General features: G+C 42.5%; 1 protein-coding gene across 1 annotated transcript in view; it reads right to left on the bottom strand.

Annotated features, from left to right (window-relative positions):
* Positions 1 to 11,468, bottom strand: part of hdac3 (histone deacetylase 3) — a 102,464-nt gene extending 90,996 nt beyond the window's left edge. Inside the window, exon 1 of the mRNA XM_034181563.1 lies at positions 11,282 to 11,468. Coding sequence (XP_034037454.1) covers positions 11,282 to 11,336 — 55 coding nt within the window. The 5' untranslated portion in view covers positions 11,337 to 11,468. The remainder of the gene's footprint in view (positions 1 to 11,281) is intronic.
* Between the last annotated feature and the right edge of the window lie 2,631 nt (positions 11,469 to 14,099).

Here is a 14,099-nt window from a genome sequence, read left to right on the forward strand (position 1 = left end):
TACTGCACATGATTTGTGGACATATTATTGCATGTGGTTATTTCACAGTGTTACAGTCTGACAGCAGCAGGGAGGAACGACCTGCGGTATCGTTCCTTCTTGCACTGAGGGTGCCTCAGTCTGTCACTGAACGAGCTGCTCAGCTCCACTACAGTCTGGTGCAGAGGGTGAGAGGAGTTGTTCATGATAGATTTGAACTTGGCTAACACCCTCCTCTCAGCCACCTCCTCCAGAGAGTCCAGAGGACAGCCCAGGACAGAGCTGGACTTCCTGATCAGCTTGTTCAGTCTCTTTCTCTCCCGCTCTGTGCTGCCCGGGGCCCAACAGATGACAGCATAGAGGAGAGCTGAGGCTACAACAGAGTCATAGAAGGTCTTAAACAGAGGCCTGCTCACTCCAACCCTAACCCTAAGGAACAAACACTTGTCATTGCTGGAGGAGAGAGAGAGATTTCAAGTCAACGAGCAAGAGCTCTGGAGGCTCTGTTTTCCAACCACAATGAGGCAGATACCAGGATGATATTGCACGCTACTCATTTATTGACCTTTCCTCGCACCATTGTCGGATGTGACGATACAGATGTCTTAGTCCTTTTGTTGTACTACCAAAGTAGAGGTCAACTGAGCAAAGATGTATACATGCATGCCATCCACTCAGGAAAGTTTATCACCAGGAAACGGTTCATTCCAGTATTGAAAATTGCTGAGGCAACTGGGATGGATCAGTGTTGCATTCTACCTGCTGTGGATGCCCTGACTGGCTGCGACTCCACCAATGGCTTTTTCAGACTTGGGAAGAAAACAGCATACACCATCCTCCAAAAACACAAAGATGCTCTTAAGAGACTGACAGAATTCCATTGTCCAGATGACGAGGGACTTGATGCTGCTATGAAGCTCCTCCTTTTGATGTATGGGAAGGTTCGCAATAGCAGATTGTATGCTAATCTTGACAAATTGCACTTCATGTTATCATCCACAACTGACAAACCAGTGTCATCCCTCCAACTGATGATGCATTTAGACAGCATGCTCTTAGAGCAAAGTTCCAGACAATGATCTGGTGCCGTAGCCACATTGTAAAGCCAAGAATGAGAGATCCCACAGCATATGGTTGGGTTAAATCAGATGAAAACCTGCAGTGTGTGACAAATCAGAAGGAATCGGGATTTGACCCACTTGTACTGTAACTCTAAAGATGCCAATTGCACTAATGGTAGAAAATGTCCATGTCTACTTGCTGGCCTGAAATGCATAGAGATATGCAGCTGCAATAACTGTACAAACACTGTGGCTATGGTACAAAATGATGATGACGGGAATTTTATTTTTATTTATTTATTTATTTATTTATTTATTTTATTTTTTTATTTTAGCACCGTTGTCGTGCGTTCGCTGTTGTCGTGCGTTGCCTGTGCTGCTTCATGGCCTGTTTGGTGCCTTGATTGGGGCACTCCTTTTGCTGAATCACCTCTGGATTATTTGCACATTATTCACTTTGTGTGTTTTTGGGAATCCGCTAGCTTAGTGCAGCTACTAGCTCTTAGCCGATTTAGCATGGCGGCTTCTCCTGTCTCTCCCGTACTTTTCTGCTCTGGGTGTGAAATGTTTAGTTATTCCTCGGCCTCCTTTAGCAGTAACGGTACTTGTAATAAGTGCAGCTTATTCGTAGCTTTGGAGGCCAGGCTGGGCGAATTGGAGGCTCGGCTCCGCACCGTGGAAAATTCTACAGCTAGCCAGGCCCCTGTAGTCGGTGCGGACCAAGGTAGCTTAGCCGCCGTTAGTTCCCCCCTGGCAGATCCCGTGCAGTCGGGAAAGCAGGCTGACTGGGTGACTGTGAGGAGGAAGCGTAGCCCTAAACAGAAGCCCCGTGTACACCGTCAACCCGTTCACATCTCTAACCGTTTTTCCCCACTCGACGATACACTCGCCGAGGATCAAACTCTGGTTATTGGCGACTCTGTTTTGAGAAATGTGAAGTTAGCGACACCAGCAACCATTGTCAATTGTCTTCCGGGGGCCAGAGCAGGCGACATCGAAGGACATTTGAAATTGCTGGCTAAGGCTAAGCGTAAATTTGGTAAGATTGTAATTCACGTCGGCAGTAATGACACTCGGTTACGCCAATCGGAGGTCACTAAAATTAACATTAAATCGGTGTGTAACTTTGCAAAAACAATGTCGGACTCTGTTGTTTTCTCTGGGCCCCTCCCCAATCGGACCGGGAGTGACATGTTTAGCCGCATGTTCTCCTTGAATTGCTGGCTGTCTGAGTGGTGTCCAAAAAATGAGGTGGGCTTCATTGATAATTGGCAAAGCTTCTGGGGAAAACCTGGTCTTGTTAGGAGAGACGGCATCCATCCCACTTTAGAGGGAGCAGCTCTCATTTCTAGAAATCTGGCCAATTTTTTTGGATCCTCCAAACTGTGACTGTCTAGCGTTGGGACCAGGAGGCAGAGCTGTGGTCTTATACACCTCTCTGCAGCTTCTCTCCCCCTGCCATCCCCTCATTACCCCATCCCCGTAGAGACGGTGCCTGCTCCCAGACCACCAATAACCAGCAAAAATCTATTTAAGCATAAAAATTCAAAAAGAAAAAATAATATAGCACCTTCAATTGCACCACAGACTAAAACAGTTAAATGTGGTCTATTAAACATTAGGTCTCTCTCTTCTAAGTCCCTGTTGGTAAATGATATAATAATTGATCAACGTATAGATTTATTCTGCCTAACAGAAACCTGGTTACAGCAGGATGAAAATGTTAGTTTAAATGAGTCAACACCCCCGAGTCACACTAACTGTCAGAATGCTCGTAGCACGGGCCGGGGTGGAGGATTAGCAGCAATCTTCCATTCCAGCCTATTAATTAATCAAAAACCCAGACAGAGCTTTAATTCATTTGAAAGCTTGTCTCTTAGTATTGTCCATCCAAATTGGAAGTCCCAAAAACCAGTTTTATTTGTTATTATCTATCGTCCACCTGGTCGTTACTGTGAGTTTCTCTGTGAATTTTCAGACCTTTTGTCTGACTTAGTGCTTAGCTCAGATAAGATAATTATAGTGGGTGATTTTAACATCCACACAGATGCTTAATTTTATTCACTTTATACATGCTTCCCTTGGGCAGTATTATTAGACGGTATTGCTTAAATTTTCATTGTTACGCAGATGATACCCAGCTTTATCTATCCATGATTTCGCTAAGGCTTATAGTTAGGGCTGGATCGGGTGACCCTGGACCATCCCTTGGTTATGTTGCTTTAGACATAGACTGTGGGGAGGTTCCCATGATGCACTGTTTCTTTCTCTTTTTGCTCCGTATGCATCACTCTGCATTTAATCATTAGTGATCGATCTCTTTTTCCTGGTTCTTTCCCTCAGCCCCAACCAGTCTCAGCAGAAGACTGCCCCTCCCTGAGCCTGGTTCTGCTGGAGGTTTCTTCCTGTTAAAAGGGAGTTTTTCCTTCCCACTGTGGCCAAGTGCTTGCTCATAGGGGGTCGTTTTGACCGTTGGGGTTTTTCATAATTATTGTATGGCCTTGCCTTGCAATGTGGAGCGCCTTGGGGCAACTGTTTGTTGTGATTTGGCGCTATATAAGAAACAAGTTGATTGATTGATTGATGCTGAGAATGACAGCCTCAACACTGCATTTAATCTATTATTAGACTCTATCGGCTTTGCTCAAAAAGTAAATGAGTCCACCCACCACTTTAATCATATTTTAGATCTTGTTCTGACTTATGGTATGGAAATAGAAGACTTAACAGTATTCCCTGAAAACTCCCTTCTGTCTGATCATTTTTTAATAACATTTACATTTACCCTGTTGGACTACCCTGCAGTGGGGAATAAGTTTCATTACACTAGAAGTCTTTCAGAAAGCGCTGTAACTAGGTTTAAGGATATGATTCCTTCTTTATGTTCTCTAATGTCATATACCAACACATAGCAGAGTAGCTACCTAAACTCTGTAAGGGAGTTAGAGTATCTCGTCAATAGTTTTACATCCTCATTGAAGACAACTTTGGATGCTGTAGCTCCTCTGAAAAAGAGAGCTTTAAATCAGAAGTGTCTGACTCCGTGGTATAACTCACAAACACGTAGCTTAAAGCAGATAACCCGTAAGTTGGAGAGGAAATGGCGTCTCACTAATTTAGAAGATCTTCACTTAGCCTGGAAAAAGAGTTTGTTGCTCTATAAAAAAGCCCTCCGTAAAGCTAGGACATCTTTCTACTCATCACTAATTGAAGAAAATAAGAACAACCCCAGGTTTCTTTTCAGCACTGTAGCCAGGCTGACAAAGAGTCAGAGCTCTATTGAGCTGAGTATTCCATTAACTTTAACTAGTAATGACTTCATGACTTTCTTTGCTAACAAAATTTTAACTATTAGAGAAAAAATTACTCATAACCATCCCAAAGATGTATCGTTATCTTTGGCTGCTTTCAGTGATGCCGGTATTTGGTTAGACTCTTTCTCTCCGATTGTTCTGTCTGAGTTATTTTCATTAGTTACTTCATCCAAACCATCAACATGTTTATTAGACCCCATTCCTGCCAGGCTGCTCAAGGAAGTCCTACCATTATTTAATGCTTCAATCTTAAATATGATCAATCTATCTTTGTTAGTTGGTTATGCACCACAGGCCTTTAAGGTGGCAGTAATTAAACCATTACTTAAAAAGCCATCACTTGACCCAGCTATCTTAGCTAATTATAGGCCAATCTCCAACCTTCCTTTTCTCTCAAAGATTCTTGAGAGGCTAGTTGTAAAACAGCTAACTGATCATCTGCAGAGGAATGGTCTATTTGAAGAGTTTCAGTCAGGTTTTAGAATTCATCATAGTACAGAAACAGCATTAGTGAAGGTTACAAATGACCTTCTTATGGCTTCGGACAGTGGACTTATCTCTGTGCTTGTTCTGTTGGACCTCAGTGCTGCTTTTGATACTGTTGACCATAAAATTTTATTACAGAGATTAGAGCATGTCATAGGTATTAAGGGCACTGCGCTGCGGTGGTTTGAATCATATTTGTCTAATAGATTACAGTTTGTTCATGTAAATGGGGAATCTTCTTCACAGACTAAAGTTAATTATGGAGTTCCACAAGGTTCTGTGCTAGGACCAATTTTATTCACTTTATACATGCTTCCCTTGGGCAGTATTATTGGACGGTATTGCTTAAATTTTCATTGTTACGCAGATGATACCCAGCTTTATCTATCCATGAAGCCAGAGGATACACACCAATTAGCTAAACTGCAGGATTGTCCTAAAAAGTTCCCTAAAAAGCCTTCAGTTAGTTCAGAATGCTGCAGCTAGAGTACTGACGGGGACTAGCAGGAGAGAGCATATCTCACCCGTGTTGGCCTCTCTTCATTGGCTTCCTGTTAATTCTAGAACAGAATTTAAAATTCTTCTTCTTACTTATAAGGTTTTGAATAATCAGGTCCCATCTTATCTTAGGGACCTCGTAGTACCATATTACCCCATTAGAGCGCTTCGCTCTCAGGCTTACTTGTGGTTCCTAGGGTTTGTAAGAGTAGAATGGGAGGCAGAGCCTTCAGCTTTCAGGCTCCTCTCCTGTGGAACCAGCTCCCAATTCAAATCAGGGAGACAGATACCCTCTCTACTTTTAAGATTAAGCTTAAAACTTTCCTTTTCGCTAAGGCTTATAGTTAGGGCTGGATCGGGTGACCCTGGACCATCCCTTGGTTATGTTGCTTTAGACGTAGACTGTGGGGGGGTTCCCATGATGCACTGTTTCTTTCTCTTTTTGCTCCGTATGCATCACTCTGCATTTAATCATTAGTGATCGATCTCTGCCCCCCTTCTCGGCATGTCTTTTTCCTGGTTCTTTCCCTCAGCCCCAACCAGTCTCAGCAGAAGACTGCCCCTCCCTGAGCCTGGTTCTGCTGGAGGTTTCTTCCTGTTAAAAGGGAGTTTTTCCTTCCCACTGTGGCCAAGTGCTTGCTCATAGGGGGTCGTTTTGACCGTTGGGGTTTTTCATAATTATTGTATGGCCTTGCCTTACAATATGGAGCGCCTTGGGACAACTGTTTGTTGTGATTTGGCGCTATATAAGAAAAAAGTTGATTGATTGATTGATTGATTGAAGCCCCAAGAACATTGTATGTCAGTTTGAAATTCCAAGACTATTGTGATCAGTGGCGTAACAACAAATGACTAGCAACATTTCTGAGAATATGAGCCCTCTCTCCCAGAAACCCCATAAATATTGTGGGAAAATCACAATTCGAGTGAGAATATGAGGCTTTTTGTAATATTATGTATTTCGTTATTTGTAGGGGTCAAAGCCATGTCAAATGTGATTCCTTTGTTAAAAATCTTATCTCACTAGATAGTGGATGTAAATAAAGATATTTTGATTACACATAAATGTTATACATCTTTACAGGTAATCTGGATGGGGATTATGAGAAAAAATCTGAAAAAAAAAAAACACAACTGTCCTTTTGGGGGGGTGATAGACCCCCCCCCCCCCCGATAACACAGGCAACCCCTAAAACAACTGCTGATTATTTTTACATGTAGTTCCCAACAAGAAAACACCAGTATATAGGACTTAATCGTGGTTTCCAGCTACAGGGATCACACAATTCTAATGATCCTAGTTGTAGATATTTCAGATGTGTTTTGGAACATAAGGGGTTAAACAACCATGTTGTGCACCCATTTTGCCAAGTACAACATCATTTCTAGAAACTAGAGTGCATTACCTTATCATGGCTGTGTATAGAAGCCCAAACAGTCCATCTGATAATAACAGTAAGTTGAATGAAATGATACAACAATTACATCTGAGTTGTTATAATCATATTCTTCTTTTGGGAGATTTCAACTATCTAGAACTTGAGTGGAGTGGTGGTGGGCCAGTAGGCAGCTACTCCCAAAGTGCCTCATCATTTACTGATGCTGTCAATGATTCCTTCCTGTACCAGCATGTTGAAATCCCTACACGGTATAGACCAAATCAAACTCAAAATATTTTAGATCTTATTTTTACTAATGAGGAATCAATGGTGGAGCAGGTGACTGGTAGCGCACCACTTGGTAGGAGTGATCATGTAGTGATCAACATCAAATTGAGGTGTTACGTTGAAGTGGCTGATATTGTGTTAACTCGCCACCAATATGAGAAAGTAGACTTTGACAAAACGAACAAATCCCTCAACTATGACTGGGGAACCTTGTTTAAGAATAGAAGTACTGAAGAGAGATGGCAGATTTTTCTTGAGAAAATAAAGCAGGTTATGGAGGAACATGTATCATTGAAGAAGCATACGACATCAAAGGCAGGCAGACCCGTGTGGTTAAACCGGGGAACCATCCGTTCAATATGGCGTAAGCATAAGGCATGGACAAAACTGCAGGAGTTGCGAACTGATGAGGCCAGAAAGAAATATGCAAGAGCTAGAAATCAAGCTAGGTGGGCCACTTGGAAGGCAGTCAGAGAATCTGAAAAGTCAGTTGCAATGAACATAAAGATAAACCCGAAATTTTTTTGGAAGTATGTTCATTCAAAAACTAAGACTAGACAATCAATATCTAATTTGTATATGGAAAATGGCACTCTTACCAAGACTGATCATGAAAAGACCCAGGTTCTGAACAAGTTCTTTACAAGTGTCTTCACAAAGGAGGACCTTACCAACGTCCCTAGCATCAATGATCAAGAGGGAATAATGGAGCTGGACACCTTCCAGATCACTGAAGAAGTACAGAAGAAACTGAACAAATTAAAACCTAGTAAGTCACCTGGACCTGATGGTTTACATCCGAGGCTTCTGAAGGAATTGGCGCCTTCTTTATCACACCCACTAAGCTTGTTATTCCAGTCTTCATTAAATGAGGGGGTGCTCCCAAGAGACTGGTTGGTGGCCCATGTCTCCCCAATTTATAAGAAAGGTGCAAAAACTGAAGCTGGAAATTATAGACCAGTCAGCCTGACATCAGTTCTATGCAAAGTAATGGAGGACTGTGTACGTGATCAAGCAGTGAAACACATGATGGAAAATGACTTGTTCAGCCCACACCAACATGGGTTTATGGCAGGCCGATCAACTGTGACACAGCTTCTGGAGACGACTGAATTTTGGTCGCAATCATTGGATGAAGGGATAGGACTTGATATTGCATACTTGGACTTCCAAAAAGCTTTTGACTCCGTTCTCCATCAACGCTTGCTGAAAAAGATACTCAGCTATACGATTACGGGGAAAGTATACTCTTGGATTGAAGCACTCCTGTCAAATCGCCAACAGCGGGTTATAATAAATGGAGCAGAGTCAGACTGGGCAGAGGTAACCAGTGGCATTCCACAAGGGAGTCTGGTGCTTTTCACACTTTTTATTAATGATATGCCAAGTGAAACTGTGTGCCCAATTAAGCTGTTTGCAGATGACACAAAAATATATCATAGAGTTGAGAATATGGAAGACTGTGACAAAATCCAAGAAGATCTGGAGAAACTACAAGACTGGGCAAACTGGTGGCAGTTGCGCTTCCATCCCAAGAAATGTACCATCTTACAAGTGGGTGCTAATCATCCAGATTACAGGTATTACACGATGGATGGGAACATAAAGGTGGAGTTATCCAAGTCAGAGCATGAGAAGGACCTAGGTGTATATGTAGACGCTTCCCTTAAGTTTGATTACCATATCAGTATGATTGTCAAAAAGGCAAACCAAATGACAGGACTATTGTGGAGGTCATTCAACTATATGGACGAAGCCATGTTCAAGATACTGTATAAGACAATGATAAGATCTCACTTGGAGTATGCAGCACCTGTTTGGTCACCGCATACATGGAAGCTAGCTGAGGAAATAGAGAAGGTGCAGAGAAGAGCAACTACGAGGGTGCCAGGACACAGGGATCTCTCTTATGAGCAGAGGTTAAGAAAGCTCAAGCTTCCTACTCTTGTATACATGAGACTGAGGGGACACCTGATTAATACATACAGGTACCTCACAGGCAAATATGATGTGGACTCATGTTTGCCACCATTGGAGGACGACAGAAGAACTAGAGGCCATGATAAAAAGCTGAGAAAGATGTACAGCCGAACAGATAAGAGACGGTACTTCTTCACTCAACGAGTAGGTGCCTGGTGGAATAGTCTTCCTCAAGAAGTAATAGATGCACCCACGACAAACTCATTTAAAAGCCGACTGGATGATTATTTCAAGGATCACCCTATGGTCTACAACTACAGGGCGCTCGACTGTCCAGTCAACCCACATATGACGGTGGACCAGGTCTAAGAAGAGGATATGTATGTATGTTTTGATACCAGTATCAACTTGTTTTTGAGCTGCCAACCGCTGCTTTATACAACCCCTGGCAAAAATTATGGAATCACCGGCCTCGGAGGATGTTCATTCAGTTGTTTAATTTTGTAGAAAAAAAGCAGATCACAGACATGACACAAAACTAAAGTCATTTCAAATGGCAACTTTCTGACTTTAAGAAACACTATAAGAAATCAGGAAAAAAAATTGTGGCAGTCAGCAATGGTTACTTTTTTAGACCAAGCAGAGGGGAAAAAAAAAATATGGAATCACTTAATTCTGAGGAATAAATTATGGAATCACCCTGTAAATTTTCATCCCCAAAACTAACAGCTGCATCAAATCAGATCTGCTCGTTAGTCTGCATCTAAAAAGGAGTGATCACACCTTGGAGAGCTGTTGCACCAAGTGGACTGACATGAATCATGGCTCCAACACGAGAGATGTCAATTGAAACAAAGGAGAGGATTATCAAACTCTTAAAAGAGGGTAAATCATCACGCAATGTTGCAAAAGATGTTGGTTGTTCACAGTCAGCTGTGTCTAAACTCTGAACCAAATACAAACAACATGGGAAAGTTGTTAAAGGCAAACATACTGGTAGACCAAGGAAGACATCAAAGCATCAAGACAGAAAACTTAAAGCAATATGTCTCAAAAATCGAAAATGCACAACAAAACAAATGAGGAACGAATGGTAGGAAACTGGAGTCAACGTCTGTGACCGAACTGTAAGAAACCACCTAAAGGAAATGGGATTTACATACAGAAAAGCTAAACGAAAGCCATCATTAACACCTAAACAGAAAAAAACAAGGTTACAATGGGCTAAGTAAAAGCAATCGTGGACTGTGGATGACTGGATGAAAGTCATATTCAGTGATGAATCTCAAATCTGCATTGGGCAAGGTGATGATGCTGGAACTTTTGTTTGGTGCCGTTCCAATGAGATTTATAAAGATGACTGCCTGAAGAGAACATGTAAATTTCCACAGTCATTGATGATATGGGGCTGCATGTCAGGTAAAGGCACTGGGGAGATGGCTGTCATTACATCATCAATAAATGCACAAGTTTACGTTGATATTTTGGACACTTTTCTTATCCCATCAATTGAAAGGATGTTTGGGGATGATGAAATCATTTTTCAAGATGATAATGCATCTTGCCATAGAGCAAAAACTGTGAAAACATTCCTTGCAAAAAGACACATAGGGTCAATGTCATGGCCTGCAAATAGTCCGGATCTTAATCCAATTGAAAATCTTTGGTGGAAGTTGAAGAAAATGGTCCATGACAAGGCTCCAACCTGCAAAGCTGATCTGGCAACAGCAATCAGAGAAAGTTGGAGCCAAATTGATGAAGAGTACTGTTTGTCACTCATTAAGTCCATGCCTCAGAGACTGCAAGCTGTTATAAAAGCCAGAGGTGGTGCAACAAAATACTAGTGATGTGTTGCAGCGTTCTTTTGTTTTTCATGATTCCATATTTTTTTCCTCTGCTTGGTCTAAAAAAGTAACCGTTACTGACTGACACAATTATTTTTCCTGATTTCTTATAGTGTTTCTTAAAGCCAGAAAGTTGCCATTTGAAATGACTTTAGTTTTGTGTCATGCCTGTGATCTGCTTTTTTTTCTACAAAATTAAACAACTGAATGAACATCCTGCGAGGCCGGTGATTCCATCATTTTTTCCAGGGGTTGTATGTGCCTTCTGACAACAGCAGCTGAAATTTCACGTTTTTGAAGAAAATCCTCCTTTTTTTTTACCACTTCATCATATAGACGGTAGACGGTGTTACACCGGTTTGTCACGTCTAAATGTTAAAAAGCCGATGCAATGCCGAGTATTTTGTTGATTGTGAAACGCTAAAATGAACATATAAATAATTAGCATGTTATTGGTCTGTATGAGCAGCCATTCTCTTTCGAAAGCTGTTCGGTAAGACATCCAAACTCACCATAATGAAAGTTCCCCACGTCTGGATCGTAAAAATACGATGTTCTATTGGACATTGTTACAAACACACGTTTAAACTGTCCGTTGTGGAACTGAAGTGCTAGTGGAGCTAAAGGCTAGCTAGCACTAGCTGTTTACTGTGTCGAAGCACTGAAGCTGAAGCAGAGCTCACTTCCGCGGCCGTCTTCTTCTGCGGTTTTCCACAGTGTTAACGTCCTTATTGCATTACTGCCTCCTTCAGGTGATAGGGCCTGATTTAGTGGGTTTGTCAGAAACTTTAGGACTGAGATTTTTTTTTTCACGTAACTTTATTAAAAGACCCACATAATCAGTCATGGGTTGACGTCGTCCAAGTGATTCCAGTCAGAGCACCTCACAGTGAGCGATGTTTGTTGTTAATCATAAATTTTATAATGTTGAACATCACTTCTAAAAAGGTATAGTTATATGACTGGACTGGACTTGGAGGTTAAACTCCTGTGAAGTTATCAGAAGTCCACCGCACACAGACTGGGACTGGATGACATCCAACTCCCTCACAGCTGAAACTTAATGCCAAATATTCTTCTTCTTTGTCTTTCGGCTGTTCCCGTTAGGTGTCGCCACAGCAGATCAATCATTTCCATCTCACCCTGTCCTCTGTATCTTCCTCTGTCACACCAACCACCTGCATGTCCTCTCTCAGCACAACCATGAACCTCCTCTTTGTCCTCCCTCTTCTCCTCCTGCCTGGTGGCTCCATCCTCAGCATCCTTCTCCCTATATACCCTGGGTCCCTCCTCTGTACATGTCCAAACCATCTCAATCTCGCCTCTCTGACTTTGTCTCCAAACCGTCCACCTGAGCTGTCCCTCTGATATATTCATTCCTAATCTTGTCCATTCTTGTCACTCCCAAAGAGCCAATATACAGCATTTATTTAATGTTTTATCCTGAGTCTAATCCTGCAGTACATTTTATTTTCTGCTCCTGTCTATGGACAGTCCATCTACATTCATCGGGGATCTAAATAAACGCCACCCAAATTAAAACTGGCAACTTTATCCAAATTATTTCTAAACAATTTCTGATGCACAGTCTTAGTAATATTTTATTATTTGATATTTTATTTTGAACTGATTTTATTTTTTACTTTTGTTTTATTTGCACCCACAGGGATTTCCTGCTAACCTTGTACTTGTCCACTAGATGTCGCCATTGCGATTTTGAGCGTTTCAAAAAAGTGACTCACGAGAAGCATTTGTTCAAAGCGGAAAAAAAGCTTCATTTCTTTCTGCCGTCACATGGACGCCACCTGGCGGCCGTTTTGCACAACGCCTAAATACTGCACTTGATCTGATTTCAAGATAACTGTGTTTGCAGTTCAGGTTTTATTTGATAGTGAAGCTCATTATTGAACCTGCTGAATTGAACCTAATTTGATATATAAGGAGGCAAATAAACATTTTATTTTTGTCTGACTAATCGAGCGGCAACTTGTGCTCACAATCTACAAACTCCTGTTCATGACTCAGGCATAAGAAGATTATTGAAAATAGGTCATTCATTTTCTATACCTGTCTACTCCAGTTAAGGGCGGGAGGAGCTTGAGGTGGAGCCTATCCCTGCAGTCACAGGGCGTGAGGTCAGGTACACCCTGGAGAGGACGCCAGTCTATCTCAGGGCCACATATGGACCCTAATATACTCAACAAAAATATAAACGCAACACTTTTGGTTTTGCTGTGATAGTGAGCACTTCTCCTTTGCTGAGATAATCCATCCCACCTCACAGGTGTGCCATATCAAGATGCTGATTAGACACCATGATTAGTGCACAGGTGTGCCTTAGACTGCCCACAATAAAAGGCCACTCTGAAAGGTGCAGTTTTGTTTTATTGGGGGGGATACCAGTCAGTATCTGGTGTGACCACCATTTGCCTCATGCAGTGCAACACATCTCCTTCGCATAGAGTTGATCAGGTTGTCAATTGTGGCCTGTGGAATGTTGGTCCACTCCTCTTCAATGGCTGTGCGAAGTTGCTGGATATTGGCAGGAAATGGTACACGCTGTCGTATACGCCGGTCCAGAGCATCCCAAACATGCTCAATGGGTGACATGTCCAGTGAGTATGCCGGCCATGCAAGAACTGGGACATTTTCAGCTTCCAAGAATTGTGTACAGATCCTTGCAACATGGGGCCGTGCATTATCCTGCTGCAACATGAGGTGATGTTCTTGGATGTATGGCACAACAATGGGCCTCAGGATCTCGTCACGATATCTCTGTGCATTCAAAATGCCATCAATAAAATGCACCTGTGTTCTTCGTCCATAACAGACGCCTGCCCATACCATAACCCCACCGCCACCATGGGCCACTCGATCCACAACACTGACATCAGAAAACCGCTCACCCACACGACGCCACACACGCTGTCTGCCATCTGCCCTGAACAGTGTGAACCGGGATTCATCCATGAAGAGAACACCTCTCCAACGTGCCAAACGCCAGTGAATGTGAGCATTTGCCCACTCAAGTCGGTTACAACGACGAACTGGAGTCAGGTCGAGACCCCGATGAGGACGACGAGCATGCAGATGAGCTTCCCTGAGACAGTTTCTGACAGTTTGTGCAGAAATTCTTTGGTTATGCAAACCGATTGTTTCAGCAGCTGTCCAAGTGGCTGGTCTCAGACGATCTTGGAGGTGAACATGCTGGATGTGGAGGTCCTGGGCTGGTGTGGTTACACGTGGTCTGCGGTTGTGAGGCTGGTTGGATGTACTGCCAGATTCTCTGAAACGCCTTTGGAGACGGCTTATGGTAGAGAAATGAACATT

The sequence above is a fragment of the Thalassophryne amazonica genome, chromosome 11 (assembly GCF_902500255.1).
Source record: "Thalassophryne amazonica chromosome 11, fThaAma1.1, whole genome shotgun sequence".
Taxonomy (NCBI): Eukaryota; Metazoa; Chordata; class Actinopteri; order Batrachoidiformes; family Batrachoididae; genus Thalassophryne; species Thalassophryne amazonica.